Source organism: Rutidosis leptorrhynchoides, unplaced genomic scaffold (genome assembly GCF_046630445.1).
Source record: "Rutidosis leptorrhynchoides isolate AG116_Rl617_1_P2 unplaced genomic scaffold, CSIRO_AGI_Rlap_v1 contig223, whole genome shotgun sequence".
Classification (NCBI taxonomy): Eukaryota; Viridiplantae; Streptophyta; class Magnoliopsida; order Asterales; family Asteraceae; genus Rutidosis; species Rutidosis leptorrhynchoides.
Window position 1 is genome coordinate 1 of NW_027266472.1, and position 17,863 is coordinate 17,863.

The window sequence follows — 17,863 nt, forward strand, 5'->3', positions numbered from 1 at the left end:
TTTATTTAAAATTACATAAAAAAATCATATTTTCTAGGATGTATGGAATATCTTATCCTATAGTTTGGATAAAAAGTGACGAAATATAAGTAAATCAATTATGCTGTTGAATATAATTGTTTAATTCTGCAATCATTCAAGTTGTTGAAAGATTGATGATGTAAGTAGTTAAAAGAAATAAATAGATAAGGAAAAAATGTAAGTTGAGGAAAGATCTGGTGGATGTTGTTCTCAAAAAAATGCTTGTGAAATTTGGAAATTGCTTAGAAGATTTGATAATTAAGACTGATACAGTTGCAGTAGTTGAGGAGGAGACGGAAACAGGAAAAGAGTTTGAGGACCTCGACAAAGGTACAGAGGCTGAGTTGTTCTTGACTGAATTCGAGGACAAGAATAAGCATTTTGAAAAAGAGGAGGATTCAAATGAAAAACGGGGAAAACCTGTGGACCAAACTCATGTAATTGACGGAAAGAATCGAATCAAGAGCAGAAATGTGATTGGTTTGCTCTCAAAAATTGATTCTCTCGGAATCAAACAAAAATTAGTCAGTTCGGTTCAGCAAAATGTGAACCAAAATCATGCAATTGATTGGAACGGGAAAGAAGTTGACTGTTTAGTCAAAACTCATCTCAGAAATGATTTCGGTTCGGCCGAAGGGAAAGAGCTCGACGGCAACGTCGATGCTCATCTCAGTAACAACTCAAGGTTTGACGAATTTGAGACAGAAGTTGGTCGTACGACCAAAACTCATCTCCTTAACATCTCTGGATTTGCCGGAGAAGAGAAAGAAGTCGACTTAAATATCGAAACTTATCTCAGACCGAACTAAGTATTGACGGAATCGAGAAAGAAGTTAACGAAAACGTGAAAACTCATCTCAGTGGGGATACTAGTGGAATTGACGAAAATGTCCTGAGCATTGAACTCTGAATTCGAGATATTAGGGTTCTATGCAATGAAGGCAAATCTCTATTTTTTCAGGTTGAACATCAAGTCGGCGAAGAAATTAAGCAGAGGGGTTTTACTCATTAGCTCAAGGCGCGTCGATTGATATCTTCAATTTAGTAAATTTTTTCAACTTTACTTTTAGGGTTCTAATGTAGTTGCTATAATTTAGGATAATCTGCATTTGTGTTTAGCATTAGGAATTGCTGCATATAATTGTTTGGAACTAAATGTAAGCACACACTAAGTGTGACTTATCGACATGTGGTACAACTCACTTGGTTTTCATGTAAATGAGTTTTCATGTCATTCTAAGTGTTGAGAAAGCTCATCTTAGATCATCTAGTTTGTGAGAATATACAGAAGACACTCAAGGCATGCCGATAAGCATTATAGAGGTGAATGGAAGATGAAACAATAGCTAGATAGTCACTGTCTTGATTACTTGGATGACAAGTATCAACTGTTGAAATTGTGTCAAAGTGTTCGACCATCTGTGTTTCATTTGTGTGTGAGGCCTTTCAAGATATAGCTCAGCACAGTAAATCAAGACTCACCACAGAAGAAATTCTCAAGGAAGGAAGAGAAACAAAGAAGTGCTTACTGTTTTTACCATGTTATCGAAAGAAGACAAGCAACAAAGCAGGATTAGGCAATTAGCAGCTTTTTACCATTTCTGGAAAAATCAGCAAGATAACAAGTAGTGGTTTACTTTATCTGTCTTTTTCAGTTAGAATAAGAGTCGTTGGCAGTTCATTTATTTTGTAAGCAATGAACAAAAGGCATTTGTAATGGTCTGATTAGTAGTCACAACTAGAGTTTTGAGTCTGTAGTTGTAGATAAGTACTTTTGTAAGAACCATTTCACTTCTAATGAGAAATTCGACTGTTATGAGTTTAAGTTTTTTTTTGCTTCTCATAAACATTTCTTTTTCTAATTTCATATTAATACTGTTTGAAGATTAAAGATCAATATTATGACTTGACTGCAGAGGAACGTTGAGATTCTGATCTGCAGCTAGTTTGAAGGACTGATTTTTACTTCTATTCATTTTACTTTCTTTTTCCTGTTCTATACAACAATATTGCTAAACAAGACGATATATTAATTTAGTTCTCTGTTTCTAGTCTCAATCTTGTCTTGAAGACTGAGACAACTGAAATTACATTTCCATTTTTCTTCACATGCAACTGAAAACTTTAGAATTGAACGTAATACATTGGTTTTAGAATATGAATTTCTGATTCATATATTGGTTTTTGGTGAATAAGTCAATCCCGACATCTATTTATCGAAGAGTTATTTTTTCAGAATCTGCGAATATCACTCCCAAAAAATGTTGTATCTGAAGATCGATCTAACTACCTCCCATGGAGAATACAATATGCTTGCCGAATTACTGTTGTACACAACACCTTGTTGATAATACATATTTCAATCAACAACATACTAGTTATAAATAAAAACATACATATTAATAAAATGTTGGGAGTTATGATGCATATTCGGACAGCGGAAGGTAAGTTAAATATAATTAAACTTGCTAATACGAGTAGTACTAGTTTTTATGAGATTTAATGACCACGCAACCGATAATTGACCTGCCAATAATTAATATACCAGCTAATTGCAAGCAAATATTCGCATGCAGCTCATCAGAAATATTTTCCCTAACTACAAAAGGGAAAAAAAAACGAGACATTCTAATTTATCCACGTAGGTTATTCCAAATGTAATTAAACATACACCAAACCTTTTAATTTTTTGGGTGAACGATATATCAACTGCTATAATTGCAGGGTTTGGTAATGGTTTAATTTTATTGTATGCACCGTTGAATAAAAAAATTATAAAAATAAAAAAATTATTGTATGCATGTTAATTAAATACTCCGTAATAATAAAGACGATATCATATATTTATTGACCAAGGCATTATTTTACCTAATTAATCGAAATATTACGACCCTACGTCATTGAAATTTATGCTATTAGTTTGATAGAGCATTAGAAATTGTTGAAGTCAATTCTGGTGAGAAAAGTTGACATGTTAGCTAAGCTAATTACAAGAGAAGTTAATTAGGGATCACTTGCCGATCACACGCATAAGGTGATATCATTATTTGTATATATCGAATTCAAATGCAACCATCTATTTATGAAACAAATTCTAATATAATCCATTTGTTAAGATTGTTAAAATCCTGTTCCCACACTTAGGATTGGACACTCATACGCTCCTAAAATGACGAGGATTTTAGTTCATATATCATGGAACGAATGGATACCGATATTGATGCAACTTAATTCCGACACGTAAAATCGGAACTTTGGTCCTACCATTGCCATTTTTGGTACATGATAAAATTAAATTTATAATTTAATCAAATCAAAATATATTGACGGAGCTATACGGTCCCTAAAATTTTATCATTTTTTCCATTTCAAGACTCTAGATTTCACTAATCTTAATATTTTTTTTTCTAGTCTAATAATCGTAACTTGCGTTCCTTTACATTTCTACCGTTTTACGTTTCACACCTTCGTGCATTCTTCATCCATTATTCGATGGGAACTTGATTTGAACTATTACCATAAGTTTAATAAAATAAATAAAAAGAAAAAAAAAGTTACTGCGAGACTCGGATTGGGTCCATGGGGAGGCTGGGTACATATAGTCGGCCTAATCCGTAATAGGCACGAAGTCAAATGGGCCTAGAGCCCAAAATCCAGTTTTTTTCCCTCCTCAGCTCTTCCATGAAAATCGATCAACCCTCTGAAAAAAAAAAACTCCCAATTGAAATAGTAATAAAAACAATTTAATTCAACTATTTGGACGATCTACATTTTACAATGCCAAGAAGACGTCTTCGATTGACCTGCGCTTCTGACGATGGAGAAGACGACGATGAAGTCCAGATCCAAAACCCTCATAACCCACCACCCGCTAACCAGGAACCCGTTACAATCATCTCCGATGACGACTTTGTCGACGTCTCAGACAACCTGTCAAATCCATCTCCTACTTCCCCACCGCCGCCGCCAAATCCCACCACTTTCCAGTCCTGTGTATTCTAGCATGAGCACTGGCTCTCCAATTGGGGATCTTCTGGCGGGAATGGGATTGAGGCTTAAAAAGGAGTGGTTAGATGCTTGCGTTCGCGGACTTGAAGGTTCTGTTCAGGGTTTCGCAAGTTTTGATTTGAATACAAAAGCGAAGCTCTGTTTTGAGCAGTTTTTGTTCTCCGACATGAATCATTCTGGTGGCGGGGTGTTGCCAGAAAATGTGCACACTTTAAACATGGTTGATTTAAAGGGACCCTTTGTCTTGCAGGTGCGCATAGTGTGTTCGGTTTTAGTGATTTTTTACCTCTCATATGATATGTTTTTTATGCTAGTGAGTAGGATAGTGTGTTCATATGATTATTTTTTTGCATGCCTGATGTAAAGTTTCAATTTTGTAGGTAGATGAGATAGTTAATATCAGCTGTCCTCTAAGAGGCAGATACCAGGAAACACCTGCTGGAATCAGGAGGTGTCTCAAGTTGTCCATGACAGATGGTGTCCAGCGTGTTTTTGCCATGGAATACAAGCCCATTAATGATCTCAAGGTTTTCTCCCCTGCTGGGTTGAAGGTCTTTCACTTTTACTTCTTCATCTTCTTTTTGTTACTGTAAGACTATTATTCTGGGACGTTTTTCTTAGTCTCTGTTAGTTGTAGGTTGCTATTTGTAACGTTTATGTCCGGCGTGGTCTTCTAATGCTGGTTCCTGAAGCTTTTAGGAGGGATAGTTGAAGAGCTGGAAGCAGCTCGTGAGCGCCTCGTGACTGAAGTTAATAAGCCACCAAGGGGGAAAAGGTAGTCGTTAAGTGACCAGGATGTCTAGTATTTTTTTTTCCCGAAATACTGATGTTCATGTTGCATGAGTCATGAGTGACAATGGCAGGTAGGAAAAATCTGTTTTTCAAGAATGTTGTTTTGAATTACTGGCTGTTACCATCCTTGAATTAATTAAATTCAGATCTTGTCTCGTCTCCGACAGTAGGTCTGCACAATAAATTGATTTATGGTCCTCTAAAGGTCTTTGGTCAACACTGATTTGTGGAATCCATAATCTAACGAAAACTCATGTTCAGTTGTCTGTCCTCAATGCAGAACAAGAGAAGGAGCTGCAACTCCTTTATCAACTCGAGCCACTCACGCTGCATGGCCATCAAATGTCGGTGATACTCAAGAGCAGCCTAATGTTTCTGCACATTTTGCAACTCCTTTGCATGCTGGTCAACAAGATTGGTTTGTTTCCCTTACCCTAGCAATTTCCTATCGTTGTCAATTGTTTCTTCTTGCTCCTTTTCTTTCGGTGTCTTCTTTTCTGAAAATGGTCGACAGGAAAACTTCTGATTACACTTATAGTGATGGTTGATGTGAGTTTGGAAGTTGAGGGTTGTGAGATATGGATTGGCTATATCTTGGAGAATTCTGGACCAGTGTGAATTTCATATAATTAACTTTGTGAAACTGTAGATAAAACTGGAAACTCTTAATTGCACTGCCTAATATTTACATGTGGTTTACAAAATGCTCTATGGATTTTATCATGGAGCACTCCTAATTTAAGACTCACACTTACTTGGTTGCCGCTACTGTGTATTGCAGCTGCTACTTCAATTGGATCTTGCACAATTAGATGCCAAAGAATTACGGAAACTGTACCTGTTCACAGTAGAGTACAAACTTCCATGCCCCATCGATCATCTACTGTTTTTCCAGATGTCGAGGAAATGCATACTAATTCTGTTCCTGAGAGCAGGACTGATGTTACTCACAACGTGAACTCTGATTCTGAAATGCATGTTGATACAGTTCCTGTCAGCAGGAATAATGTTACTTCTCATATAAACTCCGATGCTACCATGCATGTTGATGCTGCTCCTGTCCGCAGACAGGATGCTGCTAATGACTCGAATCCAAATGCTGGAATAGCTCCTGAGGATATTCATATGGCAACTGAGTTTGAGAACCCCCACTTGCTGTCTGGAGTCAGTGACACCCCATTCACGTACATGGCTAGTTTATCTTCCAAGTGGGCTGCAATGAATGGGAGAGCATCTTCTGTTCAGGGAAAAATTAAGGTATGCATGATTTCGATTTTCTTGTCAGTTTGACAAGTATAAAAATAAAAACAAAACTTGAACCAATATCTTGTAGTGCTTTTTGACCGGCGTTAAAGGATTCCAATACAAACAGAGGACAACAAATGAACTACACGTTTATGTTGATGATGGCAGTCTCATTTCTGAGATCCTCATTGATCATAATGTGAGTTCAGCTCCAACTTTCACCTTTTGATTTCATCATTATATGACGTTTGAAGTTTCATAATACTGACATCATTTAAGCTATTCAGGTTGTGCAGAAAGGAATAGGTTATTCTCCGGGGGAAGTAACTGCCGGTCTAAGTTCCAGACAAGAAAATCTGCAGTGATATGAAACACACTCTCAAACAATTCCAGAAATTTTTAGCCAATTTCGAGGTAATATAGTCTCATCTGCTCATTAATGGTATTTTAGTGTGATATCCTTCTAATAATTGTGGATCTTTCGATCCATTAATAGCGTAGCATGTTTCCGTTTCAGGGCACAATGCTTGTACAGATAAATGAAAGTTATACTCTTCCTGTTGCCCTTGAGATGAGTCAAGGATGTACTGCATATGACGCAAGGGCACTTCTTAGAAGATGTAAGAAGTCCTTAACTCCGGCACAAGCGCCAGTACACGCTCCTATTGAGGCCATTGATTTATCTCCTTGAGAAGCTTGCTTTAAGTTGCTCAATTTTGGAATGGAGTAGAAAAGTCCATAATGGAAACCACTCGTCCTAGGTTATGAAACGTTTTTCACTCGGAAAGCTTTTCAGATTCAGGACAAAAAGATTCCTGTTAGGATGTTTAAATGTCAGAATTAGTTAGGTTTATTTATAGATGATGATTGAATTAGATTCCTAATTATAGAGATGTAAAGTTCAACTTCTCCAAAATCTACGATTTATGTTACATAAGTTCGTATTAATCTGGATTAAGTTTGTAGATTAAATACAAAGTAAGTTTATTTGTTGACCAGTGAGCTAATCCTATCATCACAGACAAAAAAAAAACTACAGTAGCAGTAAACGGATTCAATCCGACTTGATTTGAGTGTTGTGGAGAGTATCTGGGTAGAAAATGTTCTTGGCTCCGGTGAAATACGAGAAATCTTCTTGGAAGGAGCCTGGTATGCGGGCTCACCTGGTCTAGCGAAGTAGAGGAACCTGAGAGTCCACTCAAGCACATCTGGGCAAAACACTTTCCAGTAATAGCTCATCTTGAACCAACCCGGAACCGTCACGTATTTATCTCCTCGGCAAGCTCCATTCACTATTGCCTTAGCACAATTGCTCACTGACGCCAATGGCAATGCTCCCACTTGAACCTACACGTCAACATAATGTACTTAGTTAGTACTTCGGCCCTTTGGGACTAGATTTTCAGCTGAGGATTGTCGGTAATTCACACACTTTTGACTCGGTTGCAAATAAATTTAACTAATAATATCATATATAAAAATAAACAAATAATTGCTATGCAAGTATTAATACGTACATCTCTCAAGTCCGGGTCAAAAAACAGTTTCTCCTTCCCTCCTCACAAATTTGCCTTGGGTCATCTCAGACTCCACGAACCCAGGTGTGGCAATTGTTATCGGAATGTCCGAACCAAATTCGGTTCGGAGAGTCTCAAACACGCTCAACAATGCTGCTTTACTTGCATTGTAGATGCTCATTCTTGGAGTCGGCAGCCATGCCCCTGAGGAAGAAAGAACCACAATCTTGCCATTGTTTGCTCTCAAATGTTCAACAGCGAATCGAGTTGTATATACCGATCCCCAGAAGTTCGTATCCTATAAACCATCATCATTACAATAACTACTAAGTTACTTCATTTTATAAATTGCATCTATCAAAATTGAATTAAGATCAGGAAAATTGATGATTTACCATGACGGTTCGAAAATCAGTGATATCATCTGCCTCTTCTAGACAACAAACTTGTGCCACACCAGCATTATTAACAAGATGGTCCACTGCACCATTCATACATACTATCAAATAATTGAGACATCTTCATATACAAGTAACTAAGCAAAGACTACTAGCGTGTAGTACAAGGCAAGATAATTAAATTTTCACTTACATCTACCAAAATAGTTCACAGTTTCATCGACCATTCTCTTACAATCTTCAACTTTGGAAACGTCTCCACGAATAGTAATAACACCAGGCGAACCGGTTTGGCGAGCTGTCTCAGCTACTTCTTCTAGTTGTTTCTCTCTTCGAGCCACTATTGCTAAAAATGCTCCCCTGCTTCCATATTCATACGCCAAATGCTGCCCAAATATATATTTTTTATTTTATTTATCATTAAATCATGTATAAATATGATCATTACCGATATGTTTTGGGATTAATGAATATGATTATACCTCGCCAATGCCGGAAGAAGCTCCGGTGATGAGCACAACTTTGCCGGCGACATTTTCACTTGTAAAGAAGCTTAAAACAGAGAGAAAACACTTGTAGAAGTAGATCGCAGGCACAAGAAAACAGAAACAGAAGAAACTGAACATTGGAGCCATTAGGTTTAAGCTCTGATTAATCAAATCCATTCTGATGGACTAAAATTAAGAGACAGACAAAGATTCTAAGGATAAAATGTGAATTGTTGAATGAATATGGATTTTATAAATGAGATATTGCAATGGATAAAACTTGAAAGAGAGTAGGAGGTGGATGGCGGTGTTGCATGCTCGTTAAGAACACGACACGTCGTCAATGGAGAGAAGATCCAAGCTTAGCTGACGTTTTGTCTTTTTTCTCGTATATCTTGTATGTAACCGATACTTTTGCCGCTTTGATTTTCTTTTTCTTAAGAAAATATTATGCAATTAGTTTGGAATAACTAAATATGAACTCCTTGTATTTATGATATTTTGGCAAATGGACCTTCCAACTTTGCTATAGTTTCAATTTGGTCTTCAACTTTTAGTTTCACTGGACTAATAGTAGCTGAATTTGTCCCTCTCAAACTTTAATATTCAACTAAGATAATACAAACAACAAATTTATTGATTAAACTATATATTCCCCTAGTTAGTTGATCACATTAACTTATTGATTAAACTAGTAATTTAGCTTCTAGCACCCTTCTTCTATTAACCCTTGCTATGAAATCATCAGCTCTTCTGCTAAGATCCACATCAGATGAAGTAACCTTAGCCGTCTGATCAGTACCAATCCGGTTAGGTCTCTCCATTGATTTTCCCTGAACTGATTCTGGCCTTGTAATTTCTAGGATTTTTCCTTCACCTTGCTTCTTCACAACATTTCCTAGTGACAAATTATTATCTTCCATCTTTTTCATCGTCTTCACTTCACATCGTCGGAGTTTTTGGCTCCGGCTAATATACTCGTCATAATACACGTCGGTTATTATAGCTGGAGAGTTAGACTTACCGGAGGAAGTAAAGAACTTAGACTCTCCAATTAGGGCAACTATTATAAGATTGCCTAATACTAGAAATAAAGACTTTGGTGTAAGCAAGACTGCTGAGCTAATAATGGATTTCATAGAAGACGACAAGGTGAAGCATAATACTAGAATACAGATTAATGCTATCAAAAAATACAGCAACAAACTGTCAAAAAATTGATATTGCTTGTTAATCTTCTGCATCTTGGAGTAATTAAAATGAGGGTTTACTTTAGAATTTTATATTATTTGTGAGCTAATTAATTAAATTATAATTACCCTGCCATTTGTGAAAATGAAGAGAGACTCTGAGTTCAGAGGCAGATCTCCAAAAAGGAAAATGAGAGAAGCCGTCTGACTGAATTCAAACCAAAGCAAATACTGGGATTTTATAGCAATTGGAAAGTAACTTATTTTGTGGAACATTGATCACATGCATTAATTTGCTTTCTACGACTTTTGTAAAAGTTATATGGCAATGTTAATGTACATTAGGCACTTTCGTTTTATGTTTTTTATTTATTTACTTTTGCTTTCTTCAATTTTTTTCTTCTTATGTTTCATGAATTCACCACATGTGAAATTAATTTAGTTAAAATTCCGTTATGAAACACTTCTACGTTTCGAAATAGACAAGCGTTTCAATTCCTACCTCTTGAAGCGGGTGATGACGGAACCAGTTGTACCGATCCTAAAGCGTTTCAATTCCTATCTCTTGAAGCGGGTGATGACGGAACCAGTTGTGCCCATTAGGATCGGTAGGAATTTTGCTCCTACTATTTTTACTTTTGATCCCTGATATAATTAAACTTTTAATTTGATCCCTATCAGAATATGTTGGTGGACTACACAGGCCCTAAAGTTTTTCATTTTAGTCCCCATAATTCTTTTAATGTTATTTTCCGTCCAATTTATATATATCCTTAATTTTGGCGCCTTTCACGATGTAAGGGGTCGCAATTTCCAAATGTTAATGTGCTGATTATAGACGAGCACAGTGCTTTAAGAGACAGTGACTCGAATATAGACGAACACAAAGCTTTATGACTCTTAACTAAATTGAAGGGTAAAGTCCACTAAAACTATTTTTTTACACTCTCTGAGTTTGCTTATTGGAGAAGAAGTGGACGGTGTCATAAAGGAATTGCCTATCCTTTTCCCAAATATATCGACGAACCCCACAAATTACATTTGTTTAAAGGAAAAAAGTTGGTTCAATAATTCAGAGGAAGTGGAGTACTAAAGTAGTTGTCTCTGATAAAGTCATTTATCATATTTTATATCAATTGTGTAATTTAAAATCGCCTAATTAAGGTGGTCGCACGAGTTCGGTCCGAATCACGGTTGGTTTGAAATCGACAATTTTATAGACGATATATATCATTTCGGTTCATGAACTAGTAGTTTCGGTTCAACATCCTTGATTTCAAATTTTATAATAGATGATCAATTTCAACTACATAGAATAATTTATATTAAAAATGTATGAATCGGCTGGCCAGCCTCTTGACCGGCATTGAATCGAATCAAGATCTACTCGTAAGCCAAAACCGCATAAATCGGGCCGATCGGTTTGATGAGTTTCGGTTCTGGTCCAGTTGAGGGTTGGAATCGGCTCCAGACCACCACCTCTGGATGCTAATTGAAGATAAATAAATTGATTAATTTGCATATCTCCAGTCTGGCGCTGGAATCATCAAAGATTCACAATATATATTAAGTTTTTTCCAAAGTGCACGAGTGGGTTTTAATTAATCGGTTAATTACTTGTAATAAACAAAGTACGTATACCAGTACGTGCATGTACCGTATAGTCTGTGGCGCCAAATGAATAAACATTAGTAAAAGTAAAACAAGATACCGTATCATCAAAGGTACGTACAAAAAGCTTTACAGCCTAAAAGCCAACAATTAACATTCCTTCGTCCGTGAATTAACGGATGGAATTAGAATTCCGTTAGCGAGCGCACTGTTAACTGTAGCATGGGCCTTAGCCCACGATAGTTCCATTATTCAAATTCAAAGGAATGTGTCTAATGGGCCATCAGTTGATTACAGCCTAATTAACACAAAAGGCAGCAAGAAGTAACTTTTGTAGGGTTTTTTCTTTTCTTTAGTGTTTCAACAAAAGGATTAGGAGGCCGAATATTATTATTAAATAGTTAAAAGTAAAAATGACCGAGCTCAGTCGTCTTCTCACTAGATAATCTTCGGATGAAATTTATAACACTCCTAATGTGATTAAAATAGTAGGTATTATTCTTCGGATGAAATTTATAACACTTCTAATGTGATTAAAATAGTAGGTATTATCGAAAAATATCACTGCCTATTAAATTATCAAACTTTGTAGGTTAGGTGACAATATCAAAAAAAGGCGTCACACGTTAGGTGAAGTTTAGGTTGTGTATTAACATCAACAAAATCGAGATACAGATGTTTTTTTCAAAGATCATTACATTAATTGTATCCGATTTACAAATACACGAGACAGAATTATCACACCATTTCGTATGTATCTTGTATTATAAGTTACAATATTCAGCGAATTACAATTAAAAGAGAAAAAAAAAGATCAAAGCAGTCATTGAGAGGATGAAGATTACACTGAAAGCCACCCAGAAAGCAAAAGAGCCCCATATATGTACTTCCTTTCTTCATTAGTAAGCCTCATGATCCTGTAAAATTCCAAAACACTCACTTATTAAATGGAAACAACAACAATAGCAAGACTCAGTTTCATCATGTGGAGTCGGCTATATTTGTGTTTGAAAAACGAGAGAGAGTGGAGTAATTGATTTTAGTTTATTAGAAAAAGTGATAACTTACTTTCTTGGGTATTATGAAATCAACAAATTTTTTCTTGCCTTTGCCATTGGGAGAGGATTTGATAATATTGCTGCTGCTGCTGCTGCTGCTGCTCCCAATTCCTTGATGTTGTTGTTGACGTTTCTTGATTTGCTCTCTCACTAACTTGTCATACAAGTAAGCTGCCCCTTTAAATTGTGGAAGAACAAGCCATGCCACAAATACTAACTTCACGCTATACCATATCGGTATCCTAGAATATTAATCACAAATTAATTATATTTTGATTATGAAGAAACTAAAAAAAAAATTGGCAACGTCACGACACCTACCATTGTAGAATTGGTTCAAGCACCATCTCAGCAAGAGTTAGGAATGAATATAAGATCCAATAGGCAAGCCACTGCTCATCATCTTCCTTTGTTGGACTCTCTATAGCAACAACTGAAGCATATCTACCCGTAAACAAAATATTAATCTTAATTAACGTTATAAATTTGCTTAGTACACTGAGAACTTAAGATTGTAATTGAAGCAATCAAAAAAAAGATTGTAATTGAAGATATACTTACAAGGGGTATAACAACATAGTCACAGGCCTGCAAATAAAAAAACAAGCTGATTACTAATTGATCACCATAATATCCAAAATTAAGAAGAAAAAGATGATGATTACCCAGCAATTGAATGAGCATTAGTGAGAAAAGTCCAAAATCGGGTCATTTTCTCTTCGGGCTTTGTGGTTTTAATTAAAAGTTTGAATCAATCCAAACCAAATTAAAGAGATGGAGCAGAGTTTTCTTTTGAATGAGATTTTATTAGGAAGCTGGTTGTTGAAGGAAGATAATGGTGTGACTTGTGGAGTAAATATATAGGGGAGGAGAGAAAAAAAGAGACACGTGGCAAGATTTGAGCCAAGAATCGGATTCTGCCTTAAACCCATCGAACTAGATTTAGCACCGTCCAGACTGTATTTAAGTGGGTTTTGATATAATAAAGTATGTAACGATGCAAATTGATAAAGCTACAGCAATATTGTTTGTTATTTTCTCCCAAGGAAAAGCCAGGTGTCCATGTTACTAGATTTAAAAACAGTCGGCCGACATGATTTCCTAGGTCCGATGTAAAACTCTCAACACTTGGAAACAGATGATAGTTTTATAAATTAAAATAAAATTAAAAGGGTCACTCACACAGTCGTTTTCTAACTATTCCACTAATTATAATGATCTTTAAGTGTCGTTTATCAACTGGTCACTAAAATTAATGGAGTTGGAATTTTGTTTATGATAGTATGATATTATTGATATAGGAGTGGGGTCTACTCTCGCTATCAGCTCTCGTCACAAAAGGATTTTATGGAAAATGTTGGAAACTTAACAAAAAGAAACTTCTTTGTTCTAAACTTCTAAATGGCCCATGATCATAACACGGCAAAAAGTTAATCGTGAGGAGCCCTCTTGAACATTCATGGGTTAAAATCAGCCCATGAAAAGCCCATTTTAACTTTTTTTTTTTTTTTTTAATAGCAAGGCTGATTTCTTTTTCTTAGTTGACTTATGATGATGTGGAAGGTAGTGAAAACTCCGCTCCAAAACTTAGGCTGCTCCTACGTATTAAAGTGGACGAGCGTTCTAGTTCCTATTTCCGACATTAAGCTACTAGGACATGCTCCTACCTTTCTCACTGTTGGTCCCTAATAAAAATCAAAGTTAAAATTCGGTCTTTATTAGAATATATTAGCAGAATTATGGAGCTTCCAAATTTTTTTAATTTTTCATTTTAGGCTCTATGTTTTTCTGATATTATTTTCAGTCTAATAGTACTAGGAACTTTCGTTCCAACTGTTTCTACGATCTACTTCATCTCATCTGTTTTTAGGTAGTAACTTGATTTTGACTATTTTGACGATATGTATTAATTAAACACGAGATTTTGTCCCCTAAACAAAATTAAGCACAAGATTAGATTAGCTAGTTATTGGTATGAAAATCTTGTCTTCGTCTAAACTTATTTTTTTGATGAATTTGTCTTCTTCTAGACTTTCCAATCTAAACCACTACTGATATGTAAAGTAATCAAATGTCCCTTGAAGAACAGCACTCGAATTCCCCCATAATATGACCTACCGATGGAGACATCTTTTAAATTGGTTGAGCTGCAAAATTGACTACACTGTGTTAAATCAATAATAAATTTATTCATTTTTATCCTTCCTTTGTCTCTAGCCTATTCTCTTTTCTATTTTCCATTTTTAAATAATATAAGTAGTTGCACCCACTGAATTTTCTGATATTTTTCTTCTAAATTCCAAATAAAAAAACTGGACACACTCAGTACAAGAGATATCCTTCATACTGTGAACTAACTCTTTGTTGTCTCTTTACTTGAATGCTCACTAGTGAAAATTAAAATGACAACGATAACAGGTAATGCACCATTCAAGTCCAGTCCTAGAGACTTCATCGGCAAGGCACAAAAGAATTTTATGACAAAAGATTCTGCCTGGAGTAAATTGAAGATGCCAAAATACGAACAAACAAGATTCTTTGTTGTAGCCAACATGAAAATCCCGAAAATACTCTAGGAATGATCAATGGAAGGAAATTACTAAATGGGGCTTATATAGATCATGATATCGTAATTCAACAAGATCGTCTCGACGATCCTCTCCAGACGTGTTTGTTAGGAAAGTTCGTGGAGGGTAAGCATGTTTACAGGCAAACATTCATTATCAGGTCTTACGAAATTGGACCTGATAAAACTGCTACCATGGAAACTTGGATGAATCTCCTTCAGGTTTGTAATTTTTAAATACATAATATGCACTTCATTTTAGAAAAATGTTATTGTAACCCTGAACTTTCCTAGCAGGAAACGGCCCTGAATCACGTGACGAGCTCTGGCCTTGCTGGAAATGGGTTTGGCGCTACACGTGAGATGAGTCTTAGAAAACTCATGTGGGTTGTCACTCGTATCCATATCCAAGTTGAAAGATATAGCTGCTGGTACATATAGACATACATAGCATATTTTGATTTTATAAGTTAGCAAGGGAAATTAATTTGGGAAAATCAAGTTTGTAATAGATTATGAAATGAAAATGTGGCAGGGGAGATATAGTCGAGATTGATACTTGGGTTGATGCTGCTGGGAAGAATGGAATGCGCAGAGATTGGATTATCCGAGATTATTACACCAAGGAGATCATTACAAAGGCAACAAGGTTCAACATTTTCAACTTTAGGAATTGATATTTACTTACTACGAGTCTATGATGGGTCTGTTACAAGCTAATGGGAGTTACAGCACGAGTTAGAATTTAGTTTTATTTTAAATGAATATTATACCGATGAAAATATACAAATATATGCTCCAATACCGGCTAGAATAAACTATAAACTATTGTATATATATTGCGGACTACATTTTATATCTAGATTCGTCACTGTTTAATTATATTCCGTATATACTTATTTAGTAGTAGATACTAATGTGTACTTGTCAAGTTGTTTGCAGCACATGGGTGATCATGAATAGAGAAACAAGAAAATTGTGCAAGATCCCTCCACAAGTGAGGCAAGAAGTTTTACCCTTCTACTCTACCAGACTTGCGATTGCCAAAGAAGATAACGATGTTGAGAAAATCGACAAACTTACCGATGACACAGCCGAGAGAATTCGATCTGGTTTGGCTGTAAGTACATTCTTAATTAATAATTTTATCGATGATTAATTAATCAAAACGTAGTATCATATTGAATAGTTTCTCGTCTCATAAACAAATTACCAGCCGAGATGGAATGACATGGATGCCAATCAACACGTGAACAATGTCAAATACATTGGATGGATTCTAGAGGTAGTACTAAAGTAATTACAAACTAGATTAGTATTAGTTTACATATAAACTTGAAATAAATTAATTTAGGAGTATGATTTTTGTGCAGAGTGTTCCAATATTAGTTCTACAAGACTACAACCTGACAAGCATGACTCTGGAATATCGACGAGAATGTCGACAATCGAATCTACTAGAGTCATTGACTAATAGCACGACAGCAACCAAGAACAAACTGAAAGCAGAGTTGGAATACACACACTTACTTCGTATGCAAGCTGACAAGGCAGAGATTGTTCTAGCTCGATCTGAATGGAAACCAAAACAAATTAAGCACAAGTCTTCCTCATAATCACCAAATTACCTTTTTTGAGTATTTATTTTCCCATTATGGATATTAGTGGATCATTTTTTATGCGCAAATTCTAAAACTTTGCATCTCAATTCATAGGGCCAGCCATTGATTGTACGAGTGTTTGATAACTAAAATACTACAAAATAACATTTATATTCCGTTTAAGGATGCCTAAAATCCTCTTTTTTTATTAGAGTTTCGGATCTTCGCTTTAGATTCAAATATCAAAATCTTAAAAAGAAAAGAAAAGAAACCCTACGTATTTTTAGATTTCCTAATATACTCACAATCCATGAGACTAATCTTTCATTCCATCTGTCAGCACACGAAACGGTAAGGAATTGAAAACCCTTTGTATTTAAATGTATCTAAACATTAAAATTCGCGTTACATTCATAAACAAAATTAGTGCTAATTATGAATATGAACTTAACGGTGAATGATCTGCTTCAGGACAGGCCACCTTTCTGGAATTCAGACCTCATTCAAAGCTTATTCTCTCCACAGACTGAACAGGCGATTTTAGCCACTCCAACTGTAGATTTGTCTAAACGAGATAAATTAGTTTGGATGAATAGTTCAAAAGGGATTTATGAAGTCAAGTCAGGGTATTACATCGCTAAGATTCTGATTGATGAGAATAACAACACAATTCCTCACATTGAATATGGTTTTCACTATTGGTCAAAATTATGGGCTTTAAAGCTCCGCTCCCTCCACATGTTCGATTCTTTGCTTGGAAACTATAATCAGGTGTCATTGGTTTGGTTGAAGACGCTTTTCATGCTGAATCGGTGGCCTTGCAGCGAGCTGTGAATTGGGCAGCAACTCAGAACCTAAGCAGGGTTGTTTTTGAAGGTGATTGTCAGTTGTTATACAATGAAATTCTATCTCGCCAACCAAAATGGAATGGATGTGGTCTTCTCATTGAATGTATTAAAGTGCGGGCGTCCTTCATTTCGTTTCACTCTTTTACCTTTGTTAAACGTCTTGGAAATAAAGTGGCTCACTCACTAGCCCATCTTGTTACTAATAATCCTTTAGTTTGTTATTCGGTTTCAACATTACCGAATCATGTAATGACTTTGTTATCTTATGATTTTTCATCTTAATAAATTGAGATGAATGCCTCCTTTCAAAAAAATAAAAAATAAAATTTAGTGCTAATTATATTGGTCCACATCTTGAATTGGGCCTCTTGTGTTCTCAAGCCCTCTTTCAAAGAGTACTAGACCGAGACGTTTTTATTTACCTTACAATTAGGGTTTGAACTTGAATAGTTGAATGGCCTCCTATATAAAGAAATGTACACTTCAAGACTTTTAACTCTACAAAACTAATAGTATTATA

General features: G+C 35.7%; 2 protein-coding genes and 1 pseudogene across 2 annotated transcripts; 2 read left to right on the forward strand and 1 right to left on the reverse strand.

The window, feature by feature from the left end:
- Positions 1 to 3,798: 3,798 nt before the first annotated feature.
- On the forward strand, positions 3,799 to 6,757 carry LOC139882059 (recQ-mediated genome instability protein 1-like). Its single transcript, XM_071866436.1, is given in 11 exon segments — positions 3,799 to 3,999; positions 4,001 to 4,279; positions 4,410 to 4,580; positions 4,667 to 4,719; positions 4,721 to 4,804; positions 5,102 to 5,364; positions 5,603 to 6,078; positions 6,155 to 6,265; positions 6,354 to 6,409; positions 6,411 to 6,480; positions 6,584 to 6,757. Coding segments are annotated over 11 exon segments (1,938 nt in total).
- A 363-nt stretch (positions 6,758 to 7,120) lies between these two features.
- Positions 7,121 to 8,646, reverse strand: LOC139882067 (11-beta-hydroxysteroid dehydrogenase 1A-like; annotated as a pseudogene).
- A 6,260-nt stretch (positions 8,647 to 14,906) lies between these two features.
- On the forward strand, positions 14,907 to 16,510 carry LOC139882060 (palmitoyl-acyl carrier protein thioesterase, chloroplastic-like). Its single transcript, XM_071866437.1, has 6 exons — positions 14,907 to 15,116; positions 15,192 to 15,325; positions 15,430 to 15,543; positions 15,837 to 16,014; positions 16,111 to 16,179; positions 16,268 to 16,510. Exons 1-6 carry the CDS (start codon positions 14,907 to 14,909, stop codon positions 16,508 to 16,510), a joined length of 948 nt encoding a protein of 315 aa, XP_071722538.1.
- Positions 16,511 to 17,863: the final 1,353 nt, after the last annotated feature.